The sequence below is a fragment of the Cavia porcellus genome, unplaced genomic scaffold, assembly GCF_034190915.1.
Source record: "Cavia porcellus strain 051 isolate PalLab524CR breed Dunkin Hartley unplaced genomic scaffold, mCavPor4.1 scaffold_12, whole genome shotgun sequence".
NCBI lineage: Eukaryota > Metazoa > Chordata > Mammalia > Rodentia > Caviidae > Cavia > Cavia porcellus.
In genome coordinates, this window is record NW_026947495.1 from 50562376 (window position 1) to 50583235 (window position 20860).

Genomic DNA, 20860 nt, shown 5'->3' on the forward strand with positions numbered 1-20860 from the left:
GATTTTGCCAACTTACTTTGAGGGGTTACATTAATTCACACTTTTATAGCATTAGTATGTAAAATAATTTACTCATTTTTACAAGTATTCTTTGAAGTAAGTCATCTTTTAAATAAAAATTAAAAGTAAATGCTTCATGATGAAAATAACTTTTCCATAGAAAACTTGTGATTGTTAGATAATTCAGACATTAACAGTTTCTATGCACTTAAACTTGATGATCAATATCAAATGTATTGGCAACACTCAGGAAAACCAGATAATATGCACCATTTGGCATCATTAAGAAAACTATTAAAAGCAAAGTTTGTAGCCATGTTTTACCAAAATACATAATGAATTTCAATTTATTTATTCATTTAATAACTTTGTTCATGATATCACATGAGGGAGGATGTAGATAAGGAATGTAGACTAAAAAAGAAGAGACATAAAAAATCCATAAAAAGGAATATAGACCAAATATTTCATCTCAAGACTAATTTCTAAAAATGAAGCGTGCACTTGAAGTTAATTTAAAAAATCCCCAAATGGTGATGAACAGTATTGGAAAATGAGATCTAAATTGATACAGGAAGTTAGAAATAAACCTTGACATTTCTCTTTCCCTCATTTCTCACATAAATCCTCAAATTCTATTCCTGTTCACTAGCATTACATTTGGAAACTATTCCTCTCGTCATGCCTTCTGTAACCTCTTTGGTTCAGGCCTTCATCATTTACTGACCAAAATTTTGTCCTGTCCTATCTTGTCTACCATCCCATGATAGGTTTATGGCTTCTCGTCTCTCTCATCTGTTCGTACACTTTGTGATCTAACAGTGCTTTACATCGAACAGTGTTGTGCAGTATTTGCCATTGTTTGAAAGTGATTTGCTCAGGATTTTCTCAGTTTTTACAGGGAGGTTCTTTTGATCTGTAGACCATGGTAGGATGCCTGGTACAGCACTCTTATTCTTCTGTCTTAACAAGGCATACTCATTTATCTCCTTTATGTGAAGGCAAGTTTGGTTGTTTGTCAAGAACTCTCTAGCACCTACCCAATATTTAACAGGTTGAAGATGCTTGATATTTTCTATGGGAATAGAAGCTCAGTGGCATAACCGCCTGCCTTGCAAGTAGGCAGTTCTGAGTTCGATCGCCGGTACGGAGGACTTATCGAGAAGATAGGTCTTGAAAGCTGAATATCTATTTTGCTTACAAGATGAAGATAAATAATGACAAACTATGTTTGTCTCCCTGTCCTTTTTTAGCCTGGGTGTGTCAGGTATACATGCAGCCAAAATATCAAATCCTATGTCTACACTTCGACAATTAGAGGCGGTAATTTCTCTAAAAAGATAGTGTGAATCAGATTATTAATTTCTCAACACTCATTATGACTGGCCTGCATGGTAATGCATATTATGCTATTCAAATGTGACTGGGAGAAAGGGGATAGTAGTTTATCAGTCTACTTTTAACTCAAATATTTCCTGTGTAACACTTTAGCTACCATAAAAGTTCAATTAGTTTATTTCACAGGCATATAAATAAAGTATTCAGAGCATTAGTAATTCAGGATCTGCCCAAATATGAGGGCTGTTATAATGGAAAATTGGGGTACTTTGAGTCCTAATTTTGAATTAATTAATTAATTGCAATCATTTAGTTTTAGTCTATTTTAACTTTATTTCTAAAACACATGGTAAATAGGAAGCTTTTCAGTTATAATTTTAGAGAATGTTAGTTGTTTAATTCTGACTATGTTACTAATCTTTAAAAATTTCCTAATTCTACTGAATTGTAATAAAAAAATAATAATCAGAACTTTGATGGCTAAGATACAATGATAATTTGTAAAATGAATGTTAATAATTTTATATAGGTTTCATTATTGATTTAACAATCAGTCTTGGAATTTAATAATAGTCTATATTATTTTGCATTTCAAACTTCAGAAGAAGATTTAAATAAAAATATGAGATATTTTATTTGGAACATGTTGGCCTGATGAATATGAAATAAAAATAGATTTTTAAAAATGAAAAAATGAATAAATATTTATTGATTTACTGTTGTACATGATTATCAAAGATGCCAGAATAAATATTCTTCATTTTTAGACACTTCTAATTTTGATGCATTGAATGAGTAATGATATACATGGATTGAGGAAGAAGTCCTTTAAAAGGGGGTATAATTTTGGTTGTTAAGGCCTTATACTGAAGCTTAGTCATGCATGAAGAAAGCTTTCTAATAATTGAGAATTAACATTTTAATATGGTATTTGCAACAGACATATTGTGTACTTAATTAAACATAATATTGCTTAGTTTTAAAGGACTGATTAAGAAAATCAGTCTTCTCAGCAAGTGAAATCTGGATAATAAAAGAAGGCAACCTGAAGGATGCGGGTGATTCTGTTTGGGTGATGCAGAATTGCTTTAAGCAGTAAGCTTATTGTTTTCAGACAGCACTAGCAGCATCAGCAAATACAACTGTGTCAGCCTCTGTTAGTACGGGTGTTTGTAACTGAACGGGAGAGATGATAAACAGTGCATGAGATCTGATAGCTTCATGATGGCTTAAACAGATACTGATGCAATGATTTGCTTTTTGATAATTTCTTCACTAACCCCGAAGATGCTGAGAGGTAGAGATGGCTGTGCTTATCTTTTGTAAGACAGGAAATACAATCTTTAGGGGTTTCTGGAAATAGAAAGGTCATGCAGTCTGGATCCTGTGAGCCTTTTCAATCTCTAAGTCATCAGGTATGACCTTGTGAATTCTTATGATACTATTAGCATATAAGATTATGGCTTTTTCTAGTTTTCAATAATTAATTATTAATTAATAAAATTGCTTATTATACTATTTTCCTTTGGATATTTGAAAAAGAATACTTATAGTAACAGATAGCAACTCAACTGTGTGAATTTTAGAAATCTGTGTATGTGGGGGCCTTGTGTCTAACTGGTTTTTTTTGGGAAATGAGTAAGGAAGAAATTCTTTGCATGATTAATATCAAGGTTTGGGACTCTTTAGATTTTTCCAGATTAAGCCTGATTTGTTAAAGTATATCTTTTGCTTCAAGTGACAAAATAACATAAATTGATCAAACTGATAAAAATATATTATTATAGCTGTTTACAGATAGTGATATATTATAAAATTTTTATCTGGAATTTCTTAAGCATAAAGATTGGTGCTGTTTTCATTACAGTGCTCCACACAGCAAAAAAGTTTGTTAAGTAAAATCATGTTTATCAACATCTGAGATACAAGCTAATCCTGAAATTTGTTATAATATTTGAAAATATTTTTTAAAAATATGGCTTTATATAATTTTTCATATCTATTGATATACTGATGCTTTTTGTGCTTTTAAGATAGATCTATACTAAGCTATTACTTATAGCTGAAGGCAGACTGTAAATCTGGGTTTCACAAACAAAGCTTGTAACATTTAAGCTTGTCTGAAGATTTTTTTTTGATCCACATATTTACTTACTTTCATTTTCAAACTGAAAAGACTTGATGTCATTAAATGTGTTAACTATAAATAGTAAAGAATCCTCAGAGCAAGATTGTATATCCATTTTATCTTGAAACTGCTATTTTAAACTATTTTTATCCATCAAGTTGTAATAGATTTAGCTTTGCTTTGTTATAGTCTATTCTCAGAATTATGTTCTTCAGTAAGAAACTACCTGTGATTGACATTCAGAATTTGAAAAAAAAATCCCTTATTTGTCTTTTTATATCACTTTTCTCTTTCAGGACTTGAGAACTTACCATATATGCCCCAATAAATGATCAAAGGGCGTATCTAATAAAAATGTTTCAGAATTTTTCAATAGAAAGATAATGTTGCTTTCATGATTCTGTAGCGTGATTAATACTTATTGCCTCATCAGAGTGAAATGACATGTATTGAAAATGAACATATTTAACAAAGTCTGGAGCAGTGAGTTGATTCCATTATGGACTAAATTTCTTCTTTTTAATTAAAAACATTGAAAAAAATTCTACTTACTGATATTGACTATAATTTATATGTTAGCCAGGCTACTTAACCAGCTTATATTCTTATTAGTAGGGAAGACTGCCACATTCTTAAGCTTGATTAATTTTGGAATGATTTGAATATACCTTTAGATGTTACAAAACCTGTATAATCTGTTAGAATTTATTTCCAGTATTTGCATGTATTAGTCACCAGGAGTACATTCTGTTTCTTGGCAATGCTTTGGGATTCCTCTAGGCAATGGTTTCACAGCATTCTGCTGTTTTTCACTCTATTTATGACCTTTCAAAAGAACCAAACCATAAAGATTTTTGGATTTTTCCCTTAGTAGCATTTAATTGAGGATATTTCAATAATTCTAAAGGTGAAAATTCCTGTTTTAAAATTGCCATTTCTTTTACAAATCTGAGAAATTTCTCTCCAGTGCTCTGTCAAGTGCATTACACTATAAAGACTGTCTTGACTGTAGCAGATATTTAAATGTAGTGCTAACTTTTCTTCCTGTGCAAGATGATCTTGACCTTTTGAATGGTGAAACTGATGAAAAACCTGCCTAGTACGAGTTGGTCATTTTTTTTTTCCTCTGAAAGGTTGCCTGTGTTTATACTATTTAACACTCTATTTTATAATACATCATGAGTTCCAAAGATAAATGGTTTAAAAATGACTAATTCTTCAATTCAGTGAACATTATCAGAAAGCTGATTATTTGCATGATAATATATTTAATATTATAAGAAATAATAGAAAAGAAAAAGTAATTTCCTGCATTTAAGATTATTGGAAAACAAGTAAAATTAATTCTGCTCACAATTTGAATTGGCTTTTTGAAGGTGGTATGTGAAAATCAGTTGTAACTTAATCTATAACTTTAAATGCTGGATGATGTATGCATATCTCTTTTTGCCAATATAAATTTCTTGGTATTAAAGAAATAAAGAATTGGGTCAAACTTCATAATCACAAATTCTATAAGTTTATTAATAGACTATGATTATAACTGCATTAAATTCCTTTAGAATGCATAATGTTATATCAGGATATTATAAACTGTAAGTCAATAAAATAACATTGTTTTTTATAAACCATTGTTACTAGTTTACCTTGAGATTGAAAGTAGACCTTGCCCATTGGCAGCAGACAAAACAGGATCCCCAAGAATCAGCCTAAAATAGGGTTGGGACCAATTCACTCTAGTTTCAGGTTAGGTGTGTGTAACTAAGTAAGTATGAACATTATAAAAAAGGGCTGTGACCTACAGAAATTAAGTTTTGGAAGTAAAGATTAGCAATGTGTTTAATGCTAACTAGGTCATTTGAGGAGATTTACAAATAAAGTAGATCTGAAATTAAGTAGCATATTGAAAATTCTATGATTGATCGTCTAACGAAAAGTGCCAGGACAATAATTTAGGCATGGAGTAAAGGGATGGAGGTAAGTGTTAGCTGCTGGCTGGTGGATCGCTGAGCATTAGTCTGTTCTCTTCATATTTCTATGTAGCAAAAGATAAGTGGAACAGATGCAAAACTCATTTCTCCAGAATCCCAAATTAGGCATGTGGCCCAAAGTGTCTCCAAAGTGCTTGTTTTTTTGTATCACAGCAATACAGAGTCAATTTACAAATTCTTAGGTTTGTAACAATTGCCTGAAACAAGAGGTTATACTGTGGGGGTTAAATATTTAGACTGCGATATTCTCTGGGTTTAAACTTCGTACTAGCTGTATTGTCTTGGATCTGTTTCTTCATTTGTAACACGTAGATGGTAGTAGATCTGCTTCAAAGAGTTGTGAAGATTAAAAGAGATAATGTTCTATAGAACATTTTTAATAGTATGTAGCATAATGTAACAAATTATTGTCAACATTGTTGACAAATCTTACACATTTCAAGAGCTAGGGTAAGCTTTGCAACAATAATCATGCTACCTCTTGACTTCCCTTATCTAATACAAAATAACTCAAATCATTTGTTACAGTAAAATAAAGATGGTAATAAAAATGAAAAGAACAACAGGCTATATCCGATCAAATTCTAACATTTCCTAACAACAGAACTGTGAATTGAAGAAAAAATATTTAATTTTTATTGGTTCTACTTACCGGGTAGATTTAACCCTATAGTATTATTTCCTTATCTGATTCTGAAAATATAAACTGGAAAATTTTAGGAATAAACAATTCATAAATATAATATTAAATGAGTTTTGTTATATTACATTGTTACAATTATTTTATTGTTAGTTTTTGCTGTTGATCTCTTACTATACATAACTTATAAAATTAACTTAATAGTGAGTATATAGGAAAAAACAGTATATGTAGGAATTGGTGTAGGTCATAGTTTTAGGATCCACTTAATATGTCTTGGAACATATCTACCATGGTAAGGGTGTTTGGTGTACTAGGATTCTATGTATTTAGATCCTTTGCTTTCCTTTATTATGTCAACTACTATACTTCATTAATGACAGAAAAATTACTATGCCTTTTGGTAAATTTAACAGCATCTTAGGTTGGTTTCAGTTTGAGATTAAAATCAAAGGTATGAGAAAATAATATCTTAGATTTGATGAATTAGTTTCATGATCATTAAAATGCCTAGGACAAAATTTTCACTGAAAATAAAAATGATTTTTTTTCATTTAATTTTATTAGTGAATAGTTTTATTTTAGATGAAAGCCAAAATGAAAAATGTAAATGCAATGCATGTTCATATATATGAACACAATAGCTGAACTTCCTATTTGATAGAATATATTTTGAGTTTCTGGGTAGAGTTTATTTTTAAATTTGTAATATAAAATGTACCCTATTTGTGTATCACAAATATATACTAATAAACATTTTTCAAAAGTAAAGCAGCACGGAGAACTTTAAGAAGTGGTCAGTAAACTCCTCCTTACAAGTAATTAATTTGATAACTGAATGAATTTACATGTTTAAAAGCTACATATCTCTGAATTTCTGCTTTTCTCTAGCAATTTCTCCAATGTGTAGCAATTTTCCAAAAATTTGCATAAGTTAATGCAAATGGTTAAAACAAACACACAAAATCTCTCAATGTTTAGTAAGTACCACACTGGGGAAAGATATAGGTACTTAAGAAGCCTGACGTGGTAAGTTATAAACACAAAATATCAGTAACTGTAACAGAATTTGAATGGTAGAGTGCTGTAACAATTCAAAAGAGAGATAAAGTAGGCACAAATTTTTGCTTTTATGCTGTAGTTTAGTAGGCTGGATGAGGAGATTAGGAATTAGAAGCACAGAAAAAGATGGATATTGAAGAGTGATCCAGAAAAAAGATGTGACACAATAAATAGAGGCATGGGAAGCAAATAGTACACTTGGATACAACACAATAGTCCATTTTGGCTATTGCTAGTAGTAGCCAGGGTAATTCAGATTATCGCATGAAGTTTTTTGGGACCAGACAGTATAGAGTATTAAATATTAGATTATGATTTCCAAATTTAAAACATTTTTTGGTGATTTACTTATTGCTGGGGAAAATAAAATAAAAACAAAAGAGCAGCCTCCATTTTTTGAGGTCATTTTAAGAGCTCTAACCCTCTTGAGATTGAAAATGAAAATTAAATTCCTGAGTAGATTTACTCGTTAGTAGACAAGGTAGGGGGTAAACGCAAAATGAAGGATTTTAATAAAATTCTTTATCAAAATTGCACATGAGAGCATTTCTCCGTCTATCAACAATCACTCAAAAGTCCTAGATTTCAGATCCTAAGAGACCTCCTGCTTGTCCCTGATGTAAACACTGTTTTATGGGTAGGTAATCTGATTTAACTTTGGCTTTTGTTTTTGACATTTTCTAGACCAATGACAATCTAATGGGATCATTTTAATACAATGAATATTCTTGTTACTATAGTGAATAAAGAAGACTTTTTCTTAGAGAAAATTAGAAATAGAAGTTGTTATTTATAATCATGGACGTCACTGAATAATTTTTTGCTCTTTGTTCAGTTTAAAATGGTAAAGTAAATCACTATTGCTAAAACCTTTGATACTACCTTTAAATCTTATTACACATGCCAGAGAACTTTCAGGGTTCTTTAAGGTAATAAACTGAATAAAGCCTAAGAGTACATTTACTTTCACAATTGGGATGGGACGTTTGGTATTGGACCTAAAAAATCATCATTTGTATTACTGTAAAGAATTAGAATTTTTAATGCAATTTTAATATTAAGCATGTAGAAATAAGACTTCTGTAATTTATAATAGTGGGTAGAAAGGAAATAGACATAGGTGTTCCTTTATCTCTAATTTTAGAACTATATCTAACCTACATAATTGATAGTGCTGTTTCTTCCTGAAATATTCTATATTATTTGAAAGTCCTACTTCCAGACTTTTTTATGAGTTGTTCTTATTAATCCTTGTGGCTTTGCTTTACTTTGGAAAAAGATTACATATGGTGTTGGTCTAGTATATTTTCAGAATTCGGTTTAGAATTACAGACCCATTCTAAAAAAAAGCCTTGTGAGATCATCATGCTTTAAAAGTTCCGGAAGTTTACTATGAATTTTCTTGCATTCTCAAAAATCAAAAAAAGATATACAAGGAGGAAAGACACTATTTTTACCTAAGATCTTTAAAAAATAATATAGGAATATTAATAAAATAAGTTAAGAAATAACTGAATTTTTAAACCAAACTCATTTTTCTAAAACAATGATGAACTAGTTCTAGTAACGTGTATTGGAAAATGTGCTATATGTAAATTTATATCATTATTTCTACTTATTTTTTTCAAATTCCTTGAAGGAACCAAAGAATATATGAAACTGTCTGTATAGTATAAATGGAGACAGTAGACACAGCGTAAAGAGCTGGGTTTCTGAAGCCAGGCTTCCTTGTTTGGATCTCCTATTTTCTACTTTACTGATATAGTTTTTCATCTTACTAAAGTTATCTGGATTTTCCTCAGTGTTGTCATTTGTAGAATGCAGTTACTAATATGATAGTCTCTATAGTGCTTACAAGAACAAAGAGAACAAACCAATGCTTAATAAATAGTGGCTGTTATAATCTCCAGGATAAAGCTACAAATGTTTCTGTTCATACATATGTCTACATTTGCACATTTAAAGAATACTATATATATATATATATATATATATATATATATATACATAGTTATTATGTAAAGTTCAGGATAAAACTAAAGATATATTTCTGTGTATACATATACAAATATATATTGAAAGAATACTATATATATGCACAGTTAATATGTATGTTAATATTCTACTTTGAGTATATACAGTATACTTATAAAAGAAAGTAACTTGTTTAAGATCTACACTGTCCACAGCAAGTCTAGCGCTAGAACTGTTGTTCTTAATCAGTGTGTTATGTCTTCAGATTATGTGTATCGGAATTAGATAGTCATGTATGAATTAGCATAGTCTAAAAGCTACTTTGAAACAAGAGACATAAAGGTGAATTGAAACTGCATGGAAGACTTCCTGGGAAGTACGTGTCTTGATGTTTATTGATTTCATTACAGTCCTTATTTCTAGTTTTCTTCCAGCAGAAATAATATATGTAAAATCATTAGCACATTACCTACTACAGGTGCTCAATAAAGTGTGATGGTTATTGACTGCCATAATCTTTTTGCTCAAGTTCCACTAAAGGGGTGAAGCTTACTATTTGAAAAATCATGAATCCAATCTATTGTGGGTCTGAGTGTCCCTAGGAAAATTTCTTAGTGTGACCATTATTTCTGATATGTATTCATATCATTCATTGTATTAAGAAATGCCTAGCAAATTTGAGTATGCCCCTGGGTGTGTTTGTATGGGTCTAGGTAGCATGGCCTTGGGTAGCATATATGGTCCCTTCCTTGTACCTCTGTGGCACTGATTCTCTGCTCTTGTTCCCTGTTGTAATGAACCAAAGCTTAACTCCACCATGACCTTGCAGACCATGTACTGGGATCTTGTGAAACCATGAGCTAAATCAAACTGTTTCTACTTTAAGTTGTGTGTTGGGTATTATGTCCAGCACTTGGAAAGCTGAATAAGGCAGAAAACTGGTGATAGAGAAGTAGGATTGTTACTGAGATTTACCTGGTCATTCTATTTAGAAGCCTTTGGAAATGGTTAATGGGAAGAATTTGGAGAGGTTTGGAGAAATTAACAAGAAAATCCCTAAAATGCCGTAAATAGAGCTTAATGAAGGCCAGGATAATAATAAGAATATAGACAATAAAAAGTCAAGGCCTAGAAGTTTCAGATAGGACTAAGGACTTCAGTGACTCTTGAACTGGTAGGCATGCATGTCATACTCTGGTGGAAAACTTGTATATATTTTATCCATGTCCTGAAACTTTTTAGGAGCCTGAGATTAAGGGCAGTAGACTAAGCAATCTGATTAAGGAAATTTCAAGACAGTTCAACATTTAGGTTGTGGAGGAAGTACGACTGACTGTTTTTAGCCTGACTTACAGTGAAAATCAGTAGCAAAAGGAAGAGCAGAAAAGCTTAAAAACTTAAGCTTTGGGCTAGAAGGAACCATGTGTAAAGTAAGGGCCAGAAGAGTTTTGACTGCTAAAGAGGTTAGTGTCAGTAGAATGAAACAAAATATTTGTACAGGGATAAGAAGAAAGACTCTTTGAAGGCATTTCAGTTTCAAGATCCAGCAAGATCCCACCCATGGAAGAGTCAGTAGTGTAAAAATTCAAACTTTCATTTGAGAAGAAAGTCCCTGGCATCCCTGCTCCAGAGGGGCCTCCTAGAGAATTTGTTTCTTGGGATTCACTTCACCAGGCTTAGAGGCATTCAGAGGCATTGCAGGCATTCAGAGGCTTTTGCAGCCATGGTCCAAGGGGGCCTGGTTACTGTTTATGTTGATAGCAGACTTCAGCATTTTCCACATGATGCTGGCTTTTACCCACATGCAAAATTTGTTGTCAGGGAGATTTCCATTCAAATTTCAAAGAGAAGCCTGGGTAGCAAAGAAAGGAGTCCCTGAAAGGGTTGTACATGAAACTGAGAAAGAAGCCCAAGCTGCAGTGGAGACTACAGGAAGTTGGAGATACCAGGAATGTGGAATGTCTGCTGGGGTAAAATGGAGCCAGCCCAGGAGAGAGGCCTTTTGGAATGCAACCAGCAAGGCTGTAGGGCTGGGGCTACCATGTCCTCTGGAACTCATGCTTTAGCACTGTGTGTCCTGGATGCTGGACATGTAGCTACATGATTTAATATTTACCTTGCTTTGATTTAAATTTTTGTATCCTCCATTCTTCTATTTTTTAAATTGGAATGTGTACCTTTTTTCATTATATCTTGGGATTATGTCATTCATTTATTTTCCCAGAGGTTCATAACTAGAAGTTTGCTTTGAATCTTAGAAGAGAACTAGACTTGGACTTATGAAAAATACTGGAACTGTTAAGTCTTTGAGGAAAGGATTATTTCATTTGCAGTTATATATGGAGTAGTTGTATTATGCTAGGTGAAATTAGAAACTCACTTTGGTTTTTATTTGAATATTAATTAAAATTTAAAGAGATGTGTTTAAGTATAAAGTTGATAAGAGTTTGATTGTGACTGTTAATTCTGTTGTCAATTTTTTTGGATTAAGAAACCTCTAACAGATTAGTGAGGTATGTCCCAGAGGTGTCTGATTGGGTGATGGAGGAGTGACCCTGGGTACTGTGTAGATACCTTGTCTTGCCTCTGTTGTGGCTTTATTCCCTTGCTCTGTTTCCGGCTGCCATGAGCCAACAGCATAGTTGCACCATTCCCTTTTGTCAGGAGGTTGCTGCTTTGGAGCTTACTGACCATTTGCTGATTCGTCTGCTCTGTCGTCTGTCTTCATTGTGAAAAACTTTGAGAGTCCAAAAGTGCAATGTTTCTAAAGATTATTACTTTATAAATGTGCAATGAGTTTCTTTGTGCAATAGTTGTCTCTCTACCCCTGCATATGTTCAAGTCCAAGTCAGATATGTTGTGAATAGTAAGTCAAGCTCCAAGAATGTGCCTGGAAAGCATAAAATTGGAATTCCCCACTGAAAAAATATAAGAAGAATCACACTTCAAGGCATACTTTTTAAAATAATCTATTACATTTGTCCTTACTTTGAACTATAGTCCTGACAACAATGGGCAAAGAAATATAAAGTTTGCCATGTGAGAAACAACTGATAAAATTTGTTCTGCATGTTCATATATAATTCTTACAGTTAAATAACAATAATAGGATTCTAAATTCAATAACAATTGATTCATTACTGAGATGTACGCTTCTAGTCATAAATATTTTTATGAATTTAAAATACATTTTGATTAGTTTACTTGTTGGTCAAGTCAACACTGACTTCAATGAAGTCAGCAGTGTTATTTTTCTTTAAAAATCTTTAGGGCCCTAGTACATGGTAAGTATTCCCCAAGTGTGTTACTACATGAATTTTTGATAAATTAAATGAGAATCAGTTTTTAAAAATAATAGACTTGTTGAATAGCTTCAGTGTAGCATTGATCTTTTAAATGTCCTCTAGTTCTTGTAATGCTCCTTAAAATTTTATATTTGAAAAAAATCTTATCATGATGTTACACTCATACGTAGAGGAAAATTTATCACTTAAAATTCATAAACTAGTTGAATTTAAAGCAGGCTATTGTAATTGAGGTAAAAATTTAAAAATCAGTTGCAATAATGGAAAGTATTGCAGACAGTAGCCAAAAAGTTACTGATAATCTCTGGTTTTCATTCATTCATTCATTTTATATATTGAGTTTACAGTGTGATGGTTTATATACTTATATACATAGGTAGTCAAGCAAATTAACATATCTACCACCCCCTGAAGTTACAATTTTGTGTGTGGTAAAAACATAATGAAATCTATTCTCTTAGCAAATTTTCAATACACAATGCAGTGCTATTAAATAAAATTATCATCCTGTGCTTTGGAGATTATTCCTAGATTTATGTATCCTACATAACTACAATTTGTGCCCTTTCACCTACTTCACCCCATTTCTTTTCCACAGCTCCAGTCACCATTCTACCTAGTGTTTATGAGTTTGACTTTCTTTTTTAGATTTCACATATAAGTGAGATTATACAGTATTTGTCTTTCTATATCTGGCTTTCATTTAGTCAGATTTACTCTAGATTTATCCATATTGACACAAACTCTGTCTCTGTCTCCCTCTCCATCTCTTGATCCATCTCTCTGTGTGTTTTTGTCTCTCTATCTCTCTGTGTCTGTCTGTCTGTCTGTCTGTCTCTCTCTCTATATATATGTATATATTCTATAATTCTTTATTGATTCATTTATCCACTCATTTTTTGATTGGCATTTATTTTGTTTCCTTATCTTGGCTATTGTGAATAATGCTAGAGGTATTAATATCATTCCCTTTTGTTATATACACAGCAGAGTGATGATTGGTTCATATAAGAGTTCTGTTTTTAACTTTTCAAAGGAAAAAAAATCTATATTTTTCATAATGGTGTATCAATTTAATTTTTAGTCAGTACACAGGATCTGTTTTTTTATACCTTCATCAATACTTGTGATAATCTGTACTTTCTCTTTAAAAAAATGCCAATTTAGGTCTTCTCCCATTTAAAAGTTATTTATGTTAATTGTTGCTATTATTGTTAGTATCATTTTGGTATTGGTTGTGTGCATTCCTTGTATAGTTTGCATTTAAGTTCTTAGCATATGTATGGCTCACCGATATTTTTTCTTATACTGTAGAAATATTGTTTTTTCATGATTCTGTTTTTTGCACATGAAATGTCATAATAGCATCCCTGGATGTATATTTCTAGATAAACAAGATTTTTCATATGTATGCTTAAGATGCTACCTGTCATCTGTCTTTTTGTTCATTAGTTTGTAATTTTTTACAGTAATCTTTTTCTTTGGTGCATTAAAATGTGACATTCTGTATTTTCACAAACATGGATGTATGCATTTTCTTTTAATTATTATGTTTGCAATTCACTGCACTTCCTGAAACTGAGGATCCATGCTCTCCATCAATTCTGAAATTTTCACTTGTCCTTTCAATAATACTGTCTCTTTCATTCATTCTACTCTTATCTTCCAGAATTCCAACTAGGGAAACATTAGATTTCTCTTGTACTAGCACCCATTTCTTTCTTTCTTTCTTTCTTTTTATTTTTTTTATGTTTCTGTGTAATGGCTTAGAAATTTTCACTGGTTCTTTTATTTTTTATAACATCAGTCTAGTTTTTTATTTTACCTACACATGTAGTTTTACTTTTAACAATTATACACATGCACACACATAATGTTTTTGATGTTCTACTGTTTTTGCCTGAGGATTTTCGATAGAGATCCAGATTTTGGAAGTTTTTCCCTCCATGAAAAGCTCTAAGGAGAACCAAATCAGTCTTCTGGCAGCTTAGCGACACTTCAGTCTTGCTCTAAGTCCCGTGCATTATTAACCTTATTCAAATAAGTATGCTTTTGTGTTGATATTTGTGACTGAACTGCCACTTTGCTTCCTTGTCAACTTAGCAAGAACCGTTTCTCTGTAGAATCAACCCAGTGTCACTTTTAATGAAGACTTTGCAGATTTTCTTGGAGAAAAACTTTTATGGATGTGGGTAGCTATATGCATTTATTTCATTGTAGCATAATAATATTATGTTCACATGAATTCTTTAATGCCTTTGAGAAAAGGAGCCAGATCTTACTGATTTTTGTAATTTTTAAAATATAAATGATAATGTAAGTAGAATTTTTATAATTTTCCGTATAGTACACAAATTACTGAATTTTATATCCATTGATAATTTATTTAAGACAGAGAAATTACATGCATTAGTAAGTTACTTAAAATGCCCAAAGCCACACATTGAGAAATTCATTAATTAATACAAGACTTGAATTCAGGCAATATGAGGCCCCACATATGAAGTCAGCAACTATCTAAAGCTACCTTTCTGATAACCTCCAGAATGGGAGAAGTAACAACAGGGGTACAAGTTATACCAGTAAGAACTTGGACTTGGGCATCACACTCATGGGGTATGTGGCAGACACTTAGGGAGGACCCAGTGGGAAAAGTGAAGTAAGGCCTGCAGTGCAGATGGAGCCCTGCGGAAGGGCACTTGTGAGCAAGCAGCACACAGCAGAGACAGCAGGCAACAGCAAAGCAGAAATGTAGCAGCAGTTAATATCATGATCTGGGCACAAGCTTGATTCAGAGGCAGAAACAAGCCTCCAGAAGGATTCAAGCACAAGTCAGGAATCAAGTCCAGAATTAAGAAAAACAAACCAGGTAAGCAAAAAATGCAATCACTTCAAGTACTTTTGTCTCATTAAAAATATTCTTTACTTTATAAGCACTAAACTTTTAGGTGTTAGATCCACAATAAGAGAATATTATTTTAAATCAAAGTGGCAGTTATAAATATAAGACTGTACAATGTGTTGAAATTAATCTTGAAGCAGAAATATTTCCAGCATTGGAAAATTTTACTGCTCAGTGTTTCATCCTGACTCTGAACTATTTCATTTCAACAGACCAGAAATTCCCTGACACTACTGTCTTGTCCTCCATCTGATTTTTCAAGTTTTTATGTGTGGAATTTTCCAAATAAAGAACTGAGAAAAATGTCAAGGTTTAACACAGCTCAGTCTTATTAATACTACTCCTTCAACAAAAGATTTTATTCTTCATTTCCTGGTCTCACTTCTATTTTTTTCCTTCTATGTGCAAAGATGAAACAACATATTTATTATACATAAGTAAATACATTTTAATGTTTGTATGCTAACTCCTCAGATACTTTATTCTTTTATTTTTTGGTACTGGGGATAGAACTCATGACCTCATGCTTGCCAGGTAGGCTCTGATGCTGCTGAGCTAAATCCCAGCCCCCTCCTCAGATACTGTATAAGGGAATTCAGATGCTTTAATAAAATCTGTTGACAGAGAGTAATAGAATGGGCTGTCTTAGAAAGACCCTGTTTTCTATGGTTAAATTACCATATTTGAGATGGATTTAACTTGTATTATCATGAACTGCTACAGCCTACAGCATGAAGTAGAAAACAGAATTTTAAAAATCTGATTTCAAAGTAATATGGGTTTTTTTTTTGTAATATGCTTTTTTTGACATTTTTTTTCAAGCTTTATTATCTAAGGAGAAGAAAACCACTACTCATTTCTAATATATTATTTGGATGTTGTCATTAAATAGTACACCAGTACATTTTGTGTAGCTTTGTATGAAACTTTAGTAAATTTTATGAATTCTATAATAAAAGGCTGTGATTCTTAATACCAAGTCTAAAATTCTTCAATTGTTTACTATTATTCTTATTCTTATTCTTATTATTGAGATAAGTTATCACTATGGAGTGCGAGCTGGCCTAGAATTCACTCACGTAGCCCAGGCTGGCCTCAAACTCAGGGCAATCCTCGCCTGAGTGCCAGGCATACAGGTGTGAGTCATTGTACCAGGCTTCTTTAGTCTTTTTAAGGACAATCTTTATTTTACATTAACTCTTGCGTATTACTGCAAAAATAGCTAGCTGTTTTATTTCATCTGTTTTGTAGGAATGAAAAGAGACAAACCAACTAAAAATGAATGAATTAGACTTTATATGCTGAATAGTATTTTCAGATACTGAATAATCTCTTTGAATATTGTTTTTCCATCAAAAAATGATATAATCATGTGATCTAAAGTAGTAAGAACACTAACTGTGTAATATATGATTAGTCTTCTGTCAGCTCACAACACAATTTTATAGGGAAGAAATTATTTTTAAAATTAACTATGAGCAAGTCAGTCAAATTTCTTTGGTTATGTTTTTTACTAATTTTTTAAGAACGCAAATTCTGGAGTCATTGATCTTTGTATTTTTCCACTCAGTAAAATTAAATCACAGATACAGAGATACTAAATTATTGGTATTAAATTTGGCATTTAAGTCACATTTAAATTTCAAATCCTGAAGTATTTAAATTATAAATGCAATTCAAAGTAATATGTTAATGAAAAGCATTGAACTCATTTGTTTTATAGCACCGTAATACGTTCAGTGAAATTAAGTTAGGCTTGATTTGTCCTTTGATTCCAGTTTAACTAGTATTTGTCTAGCATTTGTTGTAATCATATCACATCAATCACTGAGGTGATGTTTTCACAAATATTCTTCTGTTTAAGCTAGCTTAGTACAATTTGAGATGAGTCTGCTGAGACTCACATTTGTATTCCCTTTTTACTTACATAGTAATGAGAAAAATAGAATAACAACTAAATAATGAATTCTTATGTTGAATATTTAATTTGAATTTAAATATAAAATTAAATAAAATGAAACCTACATTCCCATAATTTCATAATTTAAAATTAATAAGATAGTTAAGGCAGCCAAGAAGATAAAATCTTAGATTTTTTTTAATGATACAGTAGCAAACACTGTTAAAGTTGAGTATAAAAATGTGAGATGTTACAGGACTGCAAAAAATACATGTTTTGGAGACCAGGGACCTCACAGTTCCTGACTGGCAAGAGTGAAGTCCTAGGTTTGGTTTCTGGTATCCCTACCTCCCCAAATACATGCGTTTTCATACTTAAATGGCCAACATAAACCTTAATTTTTATGGAGTATTTTAAGGTTAACAAGAATTTACAAGTTTGGACCCTTTGGACAGAATAAGCACTTAAAAAACTAGCTCGGTGATTATACTTATAAAATCCGTATGTCCATATAGTTATATTACTGTTGAAATTAAATTAGAAAATGTTTTATTCATTTTAACCAAGATACTGTTTTGTGGGTTGAGAGAGACCCTGCAGACTCTTCCTTGAAAATGCTGCATATATACATTTTATTAGTTGTTGTTACTCACTTTCTTTCACATATCTAGAAGTTTATTCTATGTTATCTTTTTCAATTCTAATAGAAATTAAGTACTTTTGAGTAAACCAATCTGTTAAGAGCTCTTGATGACTTAAATTCTCTTCATTATTCTTCATTCTTCACTTCATTTGACAGTATGCTAAAAAAAGATATTTCTAAGCGAAAATCACTTATATAGATTGCCATTTTGATTACATGTCAATTTCTACAATGAAGTCATGGAATTCTGGTCCCTAAGATAATCATGATACATAATGTAGGTCAGAGTCTCAGTAGGAAACAACTGGTCACTCAAAAGGGGTGATTTTAGTGGGGAACTATTTTAAAAAGTATTGGACAACTGTAGGATAAAGGAAAATCAAGTAGGGTTAGTAAAATCCTAGGGTCCTGCCATATACCACTGATTGGGCTAAAGGAGAAAGTTGTGGGAGCGGTTAATGAAAACTAGCAAGATGATTAGTTGTAGAATATTCATGAGACAAGAATTTTGGTTACTGATAGATTAATGCAACAATTGCCAAACTATAACCTAAAAGGCTTACATTTCTGTCCTTCTACTTTCCAGTTCTCTGGCATTATTTTTTATTTCCCTGATTGCACTTGGAAAATAAAAATCAAGAAACCTGGTTATATAGCCCATAAACAGGAAATGGTGGAGAAGACTGGAAAGTAGATCTACAAGAATTAAAAATATTCAGCACATTTTACTAGGCTAATAACCAAGTAAAAGACAGAAACATAGATTTTTTTAAAATTGCCTTGATAAATGATTCAGGCTTCTATGATACTTATAGAGGAGAATTTGGAAAGACAGAAGGACAGAAGGAAAACTTCATTTTATTTTGGCACAGTAATACATAGCACTTCTAGAAATCTGTCTGAAAAATTAACTTGGCTGAAACATAAAATGGTATGTTTTGAGATACCCATTACCATTAATTGCAATAGGAAGAGAAGGGAAGCAATCCAAATGTACATCAGTAGGAGCTGTTTTGAATGAATTATGTTTCATTCATACAAAAGGTGTTATTAACTATAACAATGAGTAAAAAGGACCTCTATATACTTAAGTAAAATAATTTGCAGAATGTTAAGTGCAAAAGACAAAGTACATATTTCCTTTATTTTAAAAAATGATTGTATAAAGTATTAAAAACATATTTGCTTACATGACAAAGTAGTGTTAATAGAAGGAGAAACCAAAAACTAATAAAAATGAGAGGAAGAAAGTAAAATGGCGGAAGGACAGGGATAGAAATAGTTGTAGAGAAGAAAGAGTTATGAATTACAAACAAATTTACTTTTTTCCTAATTATCCATTTTAGCGTGGGAAGAGAATTAGTGAAGGGATTCAAGCAAAAAATTACATTTTCTTGCTCACGGTATTACTGTTGGGTTTAGTTTTGTAAAAGTGGAAAAATTATATTTCATTGAGATCTATTGATAAGTATTATGGTAAATCAGAACAATGTAATTTTAATATTCAAAAATTGTGAAAGAAATTGTTCATATGTTTATCTGAAAGTTTGAAAAATTTAATATGCTGATCCGCATTAATTGTGCTTTTATAAGAGAGTGCCCTAGCTCGAGGATATTTAAATGTGAAAACTGAATCAAGTCTTTTTTCCTTATTACATTCTAATATTTGTTTGTATATTGTTATTATTATATTCCCTTTAAAACTTTTTTGGAGGTACACATGATTCCAAATTTTTCGAGGTAAGGTTTACATTTATATACATTTGGATTCAAAACACAAATGGCTTACAATTTAGAAGCATCAAACTGCAGAAAATCATAGAGTGCTTTTTATGCTTATGCTGATTACATGTGATATGCTTTTCAAGTAGCTAAGTACAAATCCTAGTTATAAGTAGTGTTTAATTAGCGCAGGGATATAGATAATGCTCTTTATTCTTCAGGAGGAATTGGGAAATATGTGGAGTAGGTTCTTCCTCAATCCATTACCTTCCTAGTGAACAGAAGAAAAAACTCAAGTAAAAGATATATGATTCTTTTGACTGTAAATCACCTTCTAAACAGGAATGAAATTAAAATTTGAAAAATCTTAACTTGAAAATTGACAAATTATAGTTTTGTCATTTGGTTAGAAGCCTAAACAGATGGATTTAAGATGTTATTTCTGTGCAGATTAAGTTACCCTGTTAAAGGGTGACGGTCTATACCAATGTTTCTCAAACTGCATGTCACAACATTTTATTAAGACAAATTTAATGGATACATGACTAATATTTTTAAATGAAATAGAATACCTAGAATAGAAAATATCAGAATGTATTGCTTTTAGAAAGGGTAAATACTAGATTGTAAAACTTGTTTTTATTTCACGTGTATGAATATAGACTGTTTTGGAATAAAAAATATATTTATCACTATGAATCATGTCTAAAACACTTTTAAACAGAGTCCTATTTTAGTTACTAGAATCAAATTATATTATAAATGTTTACCAAATGGTATAGCAAAGTTAAAAATTGTGTTGAAACACAATGTCAAATATTTGTGTTCTTTTCCCTAGAGAGTACTAAAATTTATTCCTAAGTAGGTAAATACATGTAGAAATTAGGGAATATTAATATATTTTATGTTAAAAATGTCTAAAGGGAGCAACTCAGTATAAGATGAAATACAAACTTTTATTTTCTTATTAGAGTATAGCCATGAGGTACCTAATTCTGGAGTACCCAGATCCTCTGCAATCCTTGCATCCTACTTCCTTGCATCCTACTCACGTTTAATTTGTTTTTGGTAACAAGAAGGAAAAGAAATGCTTCATTAAAAAGTCTTGAATAATATTGCCTTTTGATCCATAATCAAAACTTAAAAGATATATATTAGTATTTTTTATGTAGGAAGTAGTTATGTTTGTTGAAGCTCATAGGTTGGTAGCAGGAACAGAGAGAACGGGGAAGGGAAAAAGATGGTGAAAGGTGAA

At 31.6% G+C, this 20860-nt stretch overlaps 1 protein-coding gene across 14 annotated transcripts in view; it reads left to right on the plus strand.

Annotated features, from left to right (window-relative positions):
- The window catches only part of Slc4a10 (solute carrier family 4 member 10), a 288459-nt gene that overhangs the window by 88834 nt on the left and 178765 nt on the right, over positions 1-20860 (plus strand). For 2 of the 14 annotated variants that reach the window (XM_003478565.5, XM_013142579.3), the window contains exon 1: positions 2732-2753. The exons of 10 other annotated variants lie outside the window; for them this stretch is intronic. Coding sequence is in view for 1 of the 4 variants with exons in the window: in XM_063259161.1 (XP_063115231.1) it covers positions 2709-2753 (45 nt within the window). In the remaining 3 variants the exon portion in view is untranslated. Of the gene's footprint in view, positions 1-2492; positions 2754-20860 lie in introns of those variants that run through there. 2 more of the 14 variants (XM_063259161.1, XM_023561061.2) reach the window with 2 other exon arrangements.